This window comes from Myripristis murdjan, chromosome 12, assembly GCF_902150065.1.
Source record: "Myripristis murdjan chromosome 12, fMyrMur1.1, whole genome shotgun sequence".
Classification (NCBI taxonomy): domain Eukaryota; kingdom Metazoa; phylum Chordata; class Actinopteri; order Holocentriformes; family Holocentridae; genus Myripristis; species Myripristis murdjan.
The window spans coordinates 15015430-15030194 of NC_043991.1; the positions used below are offsets into that span (position 1 = coordinate 15015430).

General features: G+C 41.3%; 1 protein-coding gene across 2 annotated transcripts; it reads right to left on the minus strand.

The window, feature by feature from the left end:
* Positions 1 to 210: 210 nt before the first annotated feature.
* Positions 211 to 11607, minus strand: trim23 (tripartite motif containing 23). 2 transcript variants are annotated; one of them, XM_030065453.1, is made up of 11 exons: positions 11284 to 11607; positions 9973 to 10135; positions 7481 to 7602; positions 7088 to 7366; positions 6790 to 6972; positions 6445 to 6660; positions 5133 to 5267; positions 4851 to 4980; positions 4609 to 4719; positions 3598 to 3722; positions 211 to 2226 (listed from the first exon to the last, which is right to left on the minus strand). In XM_030065453.1, exons 1-11 carry the CDS (start codon positions 11380 to 11382, stop codon positions 2047 to 2049), a joined length of 1743 nt encoding a protein of 580 aa, XP_029921313.1. In that variant the 5' UTR covers positions 11383 to 11607; the 3' UTR covers positions 211 to 2046. The 2 variants fall into 2 exon arrangements, with proteins under 2 accessions (XP_029921313.1, XP_029921314.1); XM_030065454.1 differs by lacking the exons at positions 7481 to 7602; positions 9973 to 10135; positions 11284 to 11607 and having other exon boundaries at positions 7088 to 7171; positions 7243 to 7350.
* Between the last annotated feature and the right edge of the window lie 3158 nt (positions 11608 to 14765).

Here is a 14765-nt window from a genome sequence, read left to right on the forward strand (position 1 = left end):
ATAAGTCAAGCTAATTTAAGTTGAACTGGTCTATTACAGAGCACCAAACTCGGTTGCATTTTGAAAACAACAGGAGCCAAAGATAAACCTTAGGGTTTCTTAAAGTCATCAGTACAAAGGACCATGGAAATCCATATCCGTATTCCCTGAAAACAGAAGCAGAATTCAATGGTGAGATGATTATACCATAAAGAAATCTCACCTAACCAGTCACATAAGGTCAATTTATTTTATTTTACAGCATCACATTAATTATGAATAATTTACAAAAGCCATTATCAAGTCCACTGGTAACAAAGGTATTGATGTGCACTGTGCTTCTACATGTTTCAAAAACAAATAGACAATTTTCACAAATTGAGAAATCCTCTAAAGTATGGAAAGGCTTTTCACACATGCTTTTTCTTTTCATAGATACAAGTAGTAAACATTACAGACAATGAGAAAAATAATTCAAAACCAAATGTTGGTTCATCAATAAAAGAAGACAGGTGTTGGTATTAGGTTAATGCTTGACCAGAATTCACATCTACATTGATACTGAAGCCTGTTATTTAAAGATGTTACAGCATGTCATAAGCACTCCAGACAGGTTAAACAGGACTCATGAGATAGACGCTTTTTTCACAAGACTTTCTGAAGTGAGGTTAATAATTGGAGTCTACTACGAAACAGCAGATAGTAATGCGCTTCCAAATGAAATCAGATGTATTGAGGCAGCGGACAAGTGCATTCAACAAATTCTGCGTGCAAGACACTCCACAAAACAGAGGCAGAATTGGCGCAAAATAAACTTCATTTCTCTTAACAGCCTCATTTCAAAGTAACGTCCCCCTTTCCACTCATAAATAAGTTCAGTAAACTGCTTGTTCTGTAACAAACTCTACATTCAAACCAATACAATGTACATATATCAACCCAAAACTCTGGTGTGCCATATCAAGACCAGCTGTGGCATTAAATAGGCTCATACACTCAAAAACCTGTACACAAAACAACTGAAAGATGTCAAATTTTCTCTGTTAAACATCAATTCCTATTGCTTACATAAGACATCAAGGCCAAACCCAGGATATTTCACCATTAGTCAAAAGCCATACAACAGGCATTCATCAGACCCACTGGAGGCAAGCACTCTGGCATCCTTTACTCCTTGGTGAATATACTGATACTATACATGTCCATTTACTTACCTGCAAATATATATTAGATTTAACTGGAGGTCATCTGTAATTAGGATTTTTGTCATGATCACTTAGGAATATTGATGTGTTGTGCTGTCCAAGTCTACTGAAGAATATAAAAGGTACATAAATGATACCATTTTTTAAAATACAGAGTAGTACGCATTCATGATTTCTTGATAGTAAGCTCACTGTCACATATGGTTATGATGAGTAACATATGGGACACAAAATAGGTACAATTCACTTTTGTAAGGGCACAAGGAGCTTTTCTAATGTTAAGTCACCCAGCTAAAGATGCCAGATGTGCACAGCTCATCTAGGAGGTTAGTCAGAACAAAGAAAAAAAAAGTATGCAACGTGTTACAAGCTGCCTCATAAACTTAGCATTGTGGGGCAGGAGTATGTAGTAGCCTTAACAAGGTTAGTACGTTTCCAAGAATCCTCTAAGAATCCTTCCTTTTTTAGGTCAGTGACTGACTTCTTGCAGGTTAGAATCCATGTGATGACGAACGGTACAGGGGTGGTCGAGTGTGGTACGACTGATTTTGCTAAGACAGCCTTTCAGTTTGTTATGTAGTGCCATGCTCTCATTTCTCCTATTCAACACAGCCCGATCAAGAAAGTTACTTTGTTTTCTTGCTTCACCCACCATGTTCATCACAACGGTGAAGGTACAAGGAGACATTAAGGAGAGAGGGTCTTGATGACAGGCAACAGTCTGGACACCTGCTCATCTGAAAGTTAAGGGCTTGATGTGGTGAGAAAACTGAGGAACAGGGGTCTCAGACTGAGCCATGATAAGTTAAGTCATCAGGGAAGATGTAAGACCAAAAAACAGTGAAGTACAGGGAGGTGACACTTAGGCTACGTCCAGGACTCCTGCAGCCACCAGCTGTCTTGAGAGCCAATCCAGGCCCTCGTGGAGGCCCATTCCACTGCGGGCATCACAGCCCTGAATGTGCCAGCTCCTCCCACAGCAAAGCTTGTGTAGGCTCAGCAGCTCGGTCATCTCCTCGACAGACACAGCTCCAGGAACATCCTGCAGAACCAACAACATCTGTCTTTTAACATGAGCTCATCCCAAGTCATATACTACAAATATTCACCCTGTGATGGTGCATCTCTATCCTATGACACCTCGACAGCGGCAGCGGCGGTGGTGTGTATGAGAATCTAAGGCTGGGTTGCATCGACAAGGATTCAGTTTTAAACTAGATTAAATGATGGTTTGCCATTAAAATCTGTCGCACCTAACTTTAAAATTAAGGGTAAAATTTAACACTCAGTTTTGATTTTACTCTAAACCTAGACCAAAAGGACCATTCTAATGATTCCCAATGTTTGTCCCAATGTTACTATAATTTACTGTAATTTACATTACATTTACAAAATCCCTAAATTTTCAAACTTGATTTTTTGGTTGAGACGCCCACCTTATAATGTTCATTCATCATAAACCACAGAATTGATAATTCGCTGTGCAAAGCAAACTTTTTCCAAAGGGACTATTTTTAGGAAAACTGATGTGATTGACTTTATTACAGTGATGGAATAATGGTGTGAAGGAAGTTTGAAGTCTCTGAAAGTTCAGTTTCAGTTCAGGCTCGCTAGAAGGGTGGAAATGATACTGGAGTTCTAAAATATGACTGCTCACTTGGGAAAAGATTAGCAGAAACCTGATGTATATACATTTTGTAGATATTATGCAAAAATGCAAAATCACTGGTATTGTCCTTTAAGTTTAACCCTGTTGTGCCAAAACATCAAACTCATAATTTAAACTATCATCTGGTGTGAACTTTAAACTTAAACATGAGGGCGTTTTAACTTTTAAACCCTTAAAACCTGAGGAAATTCACTGGATTTCTTAAAAAAAAAAACAAAAAAACAAAGCCAATTAGCGAATGAGTAACATATGATTAAAAAAACAAAAAACAACAATAATAAAAACAACAACAACAACACAGCAACACAACTTTAGTGAAAAGCTGCTGGGAAATTTAGCAAATGTAAAAATAAATGACAAGAAGACTATAACTCTAGTGATATATTTATAAGCTCAGATCCTGATGCTGGATCAGCGTCAGGTTTTTGGATTTACTTAACCAGGATTAGTTTTTAATTGTACAACAGTGCTCTGCTTCATTTTAAAACTGGATTTATCCATTTTAAACCTAAAAAAAAAAAAGAAATCTGCTTTAGTAGACAATCCCAGTGGAGAGAGACAGGAGAGACAGAGCAGGACTCGGCCTTGGTACATGGTATGCGCTCTTATCCGGCCATCGGGGCGCCCGCAGACCTACTTTTACTAAACTCTGATTATTGCTAGACTTAGTGAATTCTTGTTGGTGTAACCCAGCAGAGGTTGTTTACTTATTATTTGTTCTGGCATTATATGTGTCTGTAGTACCTGTTTGTTTGCAAAGATGAGCAATAAGGCATCTCTCAGCTCCTTCTCGGTCAGCAGCTTGGCCAGCTCACTGTGAGCCTCCATCAGCCTGTCCCTGTGGCAGCTGTCAATCACAAACACCACCGCTGCATGCACACAACAGACAGAGACAAGACGTACAACTTAAACCTAGGAACCATTTTTCAGAGGCGAAAATAGCCACCAGTCAGTGGTGCTGCAAAAGTCACAAAAGCATTATATTCACACTAATAAATAAATAAAAAAACTCACATTTTAGAATTACATAGGAGAATATATGCACACATTTTTAATGTGAATATAATATTCATGTCAACATACTGTACATTCTTAGGACTTAATCTTACTGGACTTACTTGTTCCTGTTTTTCTTGCTAAATTGATGGCACTGCATGTGTTTCTTGCCACTTTGAAATTGGCTTCAGTGAATCTCAATGAGATTTTGGAGTCAAAGTGAAAAGATACAGTGTATAATTTTAATGGCTTCAAATGAATATAAATCAGCAACTCACCAATACTTTATGGGATGCTGCAGATGGTGTGTTTTATGTGAGTCGCTGTTACTGTACAGTTAAAGTGACTTTCTGTTGACAAATGTCCATTTAAGTGCATCACATGGATTTAGAAATCCAAGTTAAAGGATGGCATTGATTTGTATTTTGTCTGAAGCACAAAAGCTGAGAGTTATGACCTGCAGTGTCTGTGTTTCTCTCCAGAAATGTGCATGTGCATGTTACACTGTACAACAAATCTGACACCATAATTAGGAGATTTGAGGGATCCACACCATCAATCCTCCACAGTATAGAGAATCTATTAGTGTAAACCCTAAACAACTATGTAAAACACTGACATTATTCATACTCTGGTATGTTTTGGTCCTGGCTCATTTGTATGTGTTGTTTCTGAGATCATTTTTTGTATCACCTGCACACATTTCCATTTCTCTCTTTCCTTGTGTTAGTATTGTATAAACTTTGTCTAAGCACACACCTTGTGTGTTCAGGTAGTAGTGTTTCCAGAGGGGTCTCAGCTTATGTTTTCCACCCACATCCCAAATGGTGAATTTCAAGTTCTTGTATTCAACCGTTTCCACATTGAAACCTTGAAGAAAAGAACATCATGTTAAAAAAAACCCTGAGGCAAAGAACAAGGTTACATATATTTGTATTTTTGTGACTGGCAATCTCATGGTACTACTGAACAGAACTGATGGCTATTATGAAAGTACTTACCAATGGTTGGGATGGGCTGCATGAACTCATCTTGTTTCAGCTTGAAGAGGATGGTGGTTTTTCCAGCTCCATCCAGTCCGAGAGTTACGACACGGATCTCCATCTTTGGACCAATGTGGACACGGTTGTCCTGCAAAGCAAAACACATTTTAATTGCAGTGCTCTATACTGGAGTAAACTCAGGCCATTTACATTTAAATGTGAAAGGTTTTTTTTGGCCCATCATGCAAATTTCCAGGCAGTGGCACTGAGGAGTGGACATTGGGCAGGGACAGTGTGTACCTTGGTGAAGGTCACAGGGATGCCAGCATCCAGCTGAATGTGATCTGCCAACTCAGTGAACTGGTGCTGCTGCTTCTGAAGTGTCTCCAGCAAACAGTTGATCTCCTGCTTCGCCAGCACAACTCTGCAGTCATCCTACAAAAGAGGAAAGACAAAATTAGGCAAAACCCTGTACTGCATGCACACTATTTTAGAAAGCACTGTTTGACATTTGTTCAGTGAACAATCCTGGATGAAACTGGGCTTTATTGCCATCATTTGCAGAAAATGCTGTTACTTTTAGTAATAGCAGTAATTATTTACTGGCCATTAGAAGTACATTAAAATTATTGGTCACAAGCCTCTCACTGACACAAATCCCCTGAATACAAAAAAAACATGAAAGCATAAAAATGCAGTATACTCAAGAACATCAACATACACACTCAACTGCCTTAGTATTTTGAGTGTGCGGTTACTGCCCACTACTGTCCCACAATGCAGTGTGTGGTGGAGAAGGAGGGGCTACTCAAGGGGCAACAGTACATGAGTAGTGTACAAGTTCGTGAAAACCAAAAATGAACTGACATATCACTTCAGATATAAGTTTTCGTATCTGAGCACAAGCCGTTTTGAAATTTGAAGGCAGCAGGTGATGTCCAGATGTAGGTCACATGACACCACCATCCGCTCATGTGTTGTTTCATTTACGATTAGTATATAAAAAAAATTAAAAACTAGTGCTGTATGTTGAATTTCCATCATACAAACTGGTAAAACAACATTCCATGGAAATGAGGACACTAGGTACTGGTTAGTATTCGTATGTACTACGCTTTTGGGTCACAGTTTACATGATCACAGAAACACAAGAAATGCTGTTTATTGAGAATTTGTTCTATATGTTTACTGTTCACTTTATTGGTCATTCTCATTTGTTTTCTTATTTATTATTTGTTACACATTCAAAAGACAAATACAGAGGCAATATACCAACAGCCCATAGACGTGATATATACGTTAACTGCAGCATTAATTTACAACTAGCACATTGCACAAGATATAAGACTTGACACACCATCACTCAATCAGCTTTGCAGGTATGAAACAGGAATAACCAGTGCAACAAGCACAGGAGATGCACACAAAAGCGCTAAGGAGTGGAAGATGTCAAGTTGTACTGATAATGTAAACTGTAATAGCTTGTATGTGCTGTTGGGAAATTTGTTTCAAATTAATCATTTCTAGTAAAGACCTAACATTTCAGATGCGTTTATAATGTTGAGTGAGTTTTGCCTACTGCAGTAAAAACGATCATTGCCACATCTCCTACCTGTTGTAGTGTTTTCTCACAGTGTAGGCAGGCAGTGGAGACCTGAGACAGCAGGATGGTCATGTCCTCCTGCTGCTGCCTCAGCCAGATCAACCTCTCCCTGACATGAGCGTCAACCACACTCAATGCCATCTCCTCCTGCCGGCACAGAGTCTCGTGGAGGTCAGCAAAATAGGCCCGGACACAGGAGCGTGCGCTCTCTGCTGTGCCGGGAACCTGGTTAAAAACACAGAGATGCATCAGTCTTTGCATAAATTATGCATCAGATTGGCAGGGGGAAAAAAAAAAACTCAATCAGCTTCTTTGTCATTTCCCATTACTTTCTTGATGAGTTTCATCTCTTACATGTTCAGTGTGTGCCATGCCAACTCCATCCTCCACAATCTGCTCTCCTCCCTCTATCTGCTGTACGATTCCCACCAGCTTCCTGGAGTACTCAGACACTTCCTCTGTAAAGGTGCGGATGCAGTGGGCCATATCCAGAATGGATGCACGGATCTGATTGGCTTCAGTTTCAAGAACTGCATGCTGAAAACATGGAAGGGGTGGGGTGGAAGGGCTTTTATCATCTCTCTGACTTGACCGGTAGGAGATTTCTGATATGAAATCAAGGTCTACAGCTTGTTTTTAAGTGCTAGCATACCTTATGTCCCTGGTGCTTGCCATACTCCTTACACACGCAGCACATGAGAGGACCAGACTGACAGGCTTCCTCCAGGCAGACAAACTCAATGGCATGAACTTGATGTTGTGGGCACAGAGTCTTCTCATGAGGCTTGTCAGCCAGAGGCACACGACGGTGTTTGGCCAGTGTGCGGGTGGAGTGGGTGAGCTGGGAGCACTCAGCACACAGGTGGGTGGCACACACAGTGCAGTACATGGAGGCTGTGTGGCTCTCGTCCTCATCACATCGAATTATACACTGGAAAAACAAGCAGATATGTCTGAGAATGAAGCGTGCAGTTCATGCAAAGCTGATAAATCACTTATCAGAATCCAGGCAAAATCAGAGAGGCATGACAATCATCAGTCTTACTTCACCCATGCCTTTCAGGGCATCCTCTGCCATTCCTGACTGGTTTGTGGCACCATTCTGGAGTCGCTCCAGGAGTTCAAGCAGAGCAAAATTCTTCTTCAGTCCCCAAACTCCAGAATCCCCTGAACAAATCAGAAACAAAACAAAGAGTCTAATAGCCCTGCTAGCAATGCATGTATAAGAGACCAAAGTGGCTGTACAGGTTTTCTGAACAAATGAGTGAGGTCTGTGTTGTTTATAATGGGACTAACAGGAAGATGGTCACCAGTCAAATTCTACCCACAACGACTAAATTATGCAAATATCACACCCGCGCTACTTCTCAGTAAACATATGATATTACATACCATATATGTTCGAAATCTACACTGCAATGCTTTAGTAAATCGACCTTGTTTTTAAAACCCTCCTTCACTTTCCCTGCTGGGCTTTGCTGAATAAACACAATTATCTCTTCAGCAAGTTGCATGACCTGTAAATATGTTCTACAAACTATTTGTTCAGCAGATGAAGATTAAGTTTTTCACTTTTAAATGGCTTTTTAAGTTTTAACTGGTCACAATGTTTAAATGCACACTAATAAATCTAGGGTTGAGTTGGGAATCTGATTACTGACTGGCTCCATGCCAACTGGGATTTTTGAGTTGCTGGACTAATACATGTTGTGTGTATTAAAACATTTCCACTTGAATTTTGTCATTCACTGACAGCTTGATCCGCTGTGCAAACTTTCGGCAGCAGTGAGTTGGTTAGTTGGTTAGGTTAGTTAATTTAGGTTAGTTAAATAATAACTTCGCACGGTCTTATGATCAATCTAAATGGGTTTTCAGAATATTTTTAGTTAATACTAGTTTCAAAAGATTGCCTAAATAAGCACTGCACAGCTTCTATTGTTGATACATTTTAAAGCTAGACTTATATAGGGCTCTAATGCACGACTAACTCCTTGTGATAAAACACTGAAGTTGCATCTGTATGCCAGCTTTAGCAATTCTTTTTTTGTGAAGTACTGTTCTCAAATGACTTGACTAACAATGTTTGTTGCTGTCTTCAAGTGCCTCTCCAGCAACCTCGTACTTCCAAGTTCAGTGATCACTCTTAAAAAGGTAGTTCTTTAGTGTAAGTTTTTTTTTTTTTTTGTCAATCACCCCTAAACAACCTATGAACACCTCCTGCCAACTCTCACTGACAGACGATCCAGACTTCCCCAGTTCATATTTCCCACTTCACGCTGCACTGTTTGTGTGCACTCAGCTCATCTCCACATTTTTCACAGCACTTGAAGGCAACATTATTGGCTGGTCTCACCAATGCACTCAAACAAGACACTGAAATGAAGTTTTAACCTTCCAAGTCATGTGGTGACTTGGGTGAAGTCAGATGACAGCAGGCAATGCAAACATCTATGATGAGAGTTACAAATGAAAATTACTTGAGGACTGCTTAAAACAATACAGCCACAAAAGCCCAGATTTCCTTAACTGTGCTTAACTACTGATCATAAAGTTGCTGCACAACCGACCTGTACATCGTCTTCGGCTCATGGACACATAACCTGACCTTTTCTTGTCCAATTATCTAATGCGAAGCAGAATTTATCGCTCATTTAGTGATGGAAAGTCCCCCAGATGTGCAGCGCAGCATCCCCAAACTGTGATGCTAAGTAACACCATGTCTGACCAGTGATACAGGTTTTAAATATTACAAAGGCATTATGCTGGAACTCTTGACTCATTTGTCCATAAAAACATTGTTTCTAGACGTATGAGGATCACCCAGATGGCATTTGGCATGTTGTGAAATACGTCTTTTTTCTACCGTTTTGGTTTAGGCATTACTGCTCCACCATGAGTTGAGCTTTCCCTCAGTGTGTCTGCCTGGATGGACAATCCTGGGACTCTTGTCGACCACTGTCCCAAACTTTCTCCATTTGGACATCTTGCCTTTGACTCTGCTTCTGCCCAACAGTCTTAAAAACAGCTATAGGGGCCTTTTCCAGACTGAGCCGTGTCAGCAACTTTTTTCTGGAGGACCTCAGGCATTTCTTTTCATGACAGTGTGATTCACTGCTAGACCTCTGTGTCAGCTGTATCACCGTAATGCTAAGAGCTTCTTTGATTTGGATAAGGTATGTAAGCTCCAAATCAGGCCAGTTTGTTAACTACAGTATTATAACAACTGGACCTAATTATCACCATTAACTACATTGAGTTAACTGGGGGTGATCCTTTCCACATCTAAGTATTACATATTGGACTACACTTGTTTAGCATCAAGTAAAGGACAAGCTGTTGTTGTCATTTCATGCCTCACAAATACGAAAAACTGACTGACCAAATGTAATGATGTAGAAAATCAGACAGTAATAATACATAACACTTGTATAGCACTTTTCAGGATACCCAAAGTCGCTTACAGAGAAAACAAACAGAGATTTTTCATGCTATATTTCATCCACTACACATGACATTGCCCAGAACTAAGACACTCACCCAGCTCAGTGACCTGCCTGTCGAAGGGGCAGCGGACCGCTCTGCCATGGAGGGGCAGCCGGGTGAGACAATCATGGCACACCGTGTGTCCACAGAGCAACAGACGAGGCACCTTGTCCCCTTGGAGAGAGAAGACGTCCTCACACACACCACACTCAAGCACCTGTAAATGAATGCACGGTTTGATCATCTGAGTGACACCAATATGATTACTACCAAACTGTAACCTTTTTTTGTCACTCACTGCTGGATTAACAAATCAGACTACTCTTGACAGAAATAGTAACCAAGGCTTCCTCAACATCTGCCTCTATTACACAATTTATGTGTTAATGCTTAACGATGTATCATTATGGTATAGTTATCTCAATATAAAAATGCAAGCTATTAATATCTCAAAAGGCAGTGGTCAAAATTATGGTTAGGGGGTTATCCTAAGACAGTGATTGGTCTGTTCTGGTAAAAAAAAAAAAAAAAAAAGTTGGTAATATTATTCTGTTTTATGAAGAATGCTTAATTTCCACTGATGCTACACACTTATAATTTCAAATAAGCGTGTAACCATTGTCATATCGTATATCTCATCACTGTCGAGATACAGGACATAAATATCGAAGTATGAAATTTTGTCCATATCGTGCAGTGCTAGTCTAAACAAAAGCTCATCCAACATCAACATCAACACCTATGCTGTCCATCTGCTGGTCAGTTTGCTGACCAAAATACCATTTCAGTACTATTCACTAGATGAAGGCATTTTATTTGCAGTCAGCCGCACTGACAATCTCTCAGCTGTTTTGCCCTGCTTGGTCTCTGCACGAACCATTTGTTTACATCTTATATGCACTATTCAAAAAAACTGCATATACAAGGAATAGCAATGTCAAGTTGAACACACAGGAGCTGCAGTGCCCCTTTGTAAGCTGGCACATGAACACCAGCCAGCACAAACGCCTACTAGCGATGGTTAACTCGCAGTGAGCTAGCAGGTTGCAGGCACGGAGGTAGCGTCACACAGGCCGGGCGAAAACCGGCCGGGATTACGCTATATTTTAGCCAACTTGACTTTAAAATAACTGCATGGCTTTGTAGTGTTAGCTCTTGTGGCATAACTTTGAGAAGTCGCGTTGTTGAATAGCAGGCAGAACGAGTAAGCTATGTCTGGCACTCGCTGACGCCAACGCAGCAGCATTCAGCCAAACTCACAAGCCACGAAAGCAAACCTGCCGCTGACCGCTCATGCACGCAAACCACGCATAATTACAATTAGTCTAAGCGCTAGGAGATATATTCAAGTGACAGCATCTCAACCTTGACTGTGCTTCCATTTGCCCCCCTCCCGTGTCGGACACAGGGCTCCATCGTCGCTACGGCGCCCTGCTTGTTTATTCCTGCTGCAGCGGCCGCCATTCTCGGACTACAGCAGAGATGATGAGGGCAAGACGAGAGCTACTGTCGCTCTGACTTCCGTCTTTGCTTAAAACACGTTTACGCAGATAAATCGCTTCATTACCCATTACTGGTCAAGAAATGGCCAGTGGTGTTTCTTTTGTAAGACTGGCACATAGAATAAAGTTTTTGTATGCTAAGAGTTTCTTCCTTGGTAAGATAGTGGCAGCGCAATACGTCGTAGATGCGTCCTCTTTCGTAGTTGGAGAAAACTATAACATCTTTGATTGGTCGCTGCCGTTCCACGCATGCGCAATGACCGACGCTGCTTGAAGACTACCTGGCCAAACCAAGAAAACAGGCAATAGACTGACATTGTCTTACATTGGCCACAGGTTAGATATGCATCTAGTGAAGTAGTATGTGTAGTGTTATACTCATAGCAGGGGTGTAACAGTTCAATACACACACAGTTTCAGGTTCAGGTTCAGTTTGTTGAGGAGGGGGAAAAAATCCATCACTAACGTTTTCTGTATTTTGTCTTATTTGCAAAAATAACGTTTTTCCTTTTGCATTTGAAAGAATATATATGTTGTGTGTGTTAGAGAGCTCTCTTACGGTGGATTTTGTTGGGTATTTTGTTTGTTCTTTCATGGTTCAGTTTTACAACCCCAATAGATAGATATTGATATTTTGTTGCCTCTTATGACTTTAATATGGCAGCTGGCAGCAGCCATACCAAACCACTGGAAAAGAGGGATTCCATATCTCAGAATGATTAACTTTTATTATGACAGGCTGCTGTCTTTATGGATCATACCTGCATCAGCCCTGCCAGCAGCAGCAAAACACTCCCAGTCTGCCACAAAGAAATTTCCCCATGGGCCTATACTCTGCTCATCCCTGTATCATAAAGCTTGATGATTGTGGGTGGTCATCTGCTCTCTCCCCCCTGTGCCTCGCAGCTGAATCCCCAGTTCCTCCAGCGCTGCTTGCACATCTCCCCGGATCAGTCAGTGTTAGTGTTTGTCTGGGGCCCTGTAACCTCAGGGTGTTGGAGGGCTACTAAATTCTGCCTATCCAGATGCTACCGCTTTGGCTAAGCCTGTTGATCTGCATTATCCACTCTCCACTTTCTCCAAGTGGCCACTTTTCTGCAATCTAGAAACACTTCCATGTCTTTGGATTCACAGGAGGCCGCCGTGGCTCTCGTGCACAGATGGTCATTACTCTGCACTGTGTCCATGCAAGCTGCACAGAAAACACAGACACCTGTTGGAATGGCATCACGACAATTTCATACTCTTTGTGGAAGCTTGATACGTCACTGTAAATTAAAATGGAATGGACTTTCTGCAATAAATATCAAAAAGGACCGACTCCCAATCCTTTTTTTGATACGTGCAGCCTACCATACATAAACAAGCATGATCAGAGTGCAAACATTGTATGCAAGCACTGTGTGAGACAATTATATGTGTGGTGTAAACCAAGTGATAAACCTTAACTTCCAATTCATCAAAGACAAGTTACAGTTGTACACTGTCAGAATTTGGGGTCCAGCAGGAGTCCATTTCTGTCCCCTAAGGTACAATCTACACAAATGTACCCTTTATAGCCAATTATTGGACCTCAAGGTAATTACCCAGCAAACAGGCCTGCAATGGCCCTTTACAGGCCCACTTAGGGCAGCCCGTGCAGGCCCCCTGAGAATTTGCTCATTGGCAAAATGTTGGCCCCTCAGTGCTGGTCCCGCATGGGCAGCCCTCATTAACCCCTAAGGAAGCCTGCACTGGCCCTGTATGGGTCCACTTAGGGCTGGCTACAGGGGCACAGCAGGCAGCCTTTACCTAGCCTTCAGGAAGCCCTCACTGCCCTCACTAGGCCCACACTGATTTTGCAGTAAAATTAATCTACAACAATAAATCATAAACATTTTTCATTCAGTGTAATGTGTGTGTATTTAATAAATGAATTGATTTGAATCCTTTTGACTATTGAACATTTTTGACAATGCATACATCAATGACCGCATCCATTTTAGATGTATGGAACTCCCAAAGGAAACTACACTAGTAGCTGAAATACATTTATGTGTGGAACTGATTTATTGTTGTAGATTAATTTAACTGCAAAATCAGTGTGGGCCTAGTGAGGGCAGTGAGGGCTTCCTGAAAGCTAGGTAAAGCTTGCCTGCTGTGCGCCCTGTAGCCAGCCCTAAGTGGGCACATACAGGGCCAGTGCAGGCTTCCTTAGGGGTTAATGAGGGCTGCCCATGCGGGACCAGCACTGAGGGGCCAACGTTTTGCCAATGAGCAAATTCTCAGGGGGCCTGCGCGGGCTGCCCTAAGTGGGCCTGTAAAGGGCCATTGCAGGCCTGTTTGCTGGGTATGTGTACCTCTTTTCAGAGCCAAAACAGTAAAAGCAGTAAAAGGTACATATAGGCACCATTTCCTCTAAATGTTGCATTTGTTAGACCAAATGCAATTAATTAATAAATGAATAAATAAATAAATACCAAAAAATAAATAAATTAGGTAAAATGTTAATTTAAGGTAGATTTTTACCTTGCAGGATATGGTTTTGTAGCCTTTGAAGTGACATAAATTTTGTAGATTTGTGGATATGAAAAACAGGTAACACAATTATCCAGTCAATATTGTAGTTATAATATAGGAACAAGGCTGCTCTCTATAAGGTACAAACCATAAGGAGACAAATAAGTACCCAGTGTCAAGGGTACAAAAGCTGCACCTTAGAGGGTACTGCCCCGGTGATGAGCTCAGGGTAGGGATGGTTAAGATTAGGCGAGGGTTTAGCACAGTTAATGTTAGTCTAAACATGTGGGAGGGATTTCTGGATCTTGTGAGGAATGTGAGGGATAAGAGTAGAGGTGAACATGCAGGACTGTCCCATGACATGGCCTCGGGAAGCTGCCAGCCAGCCTCTCCATCCTTGCTCCTGTATTACTGCCCCGCTCCAGTCAGAGTGGCAGTCAGTCGGTCCCCGTCCTCTGTTACACACTGCAGACTCAGCTTTTCAAGAAGGACCACACCACCCTCTCCACGCTCAACCATTTCCCACTGCTCTTCAGTCTAATAGCTCTCAAATGCAACCCTTGGCTCTCATGTTTAGCACTTTCCCCTTACATGATCATAGGAATTTTGTCAGTGAACTACTTTATCGCTCTTGCAGTTCTCAACGTTGGCTATTTGCAAATTACATCAAAGGTGAAGTCCTCTCCATCAAAGACAACTGGGAACGTGCAGAACTTTGAAATCCAATGACAATCACAATTCACATGTGGAAGACACTTATCCAAGTTGATGATGTACATATGAGATTTTTCTAAACCACCTCCTTAAAGAGTTTGCAGTACAGACTGACAGTGTTATTACTTTTTT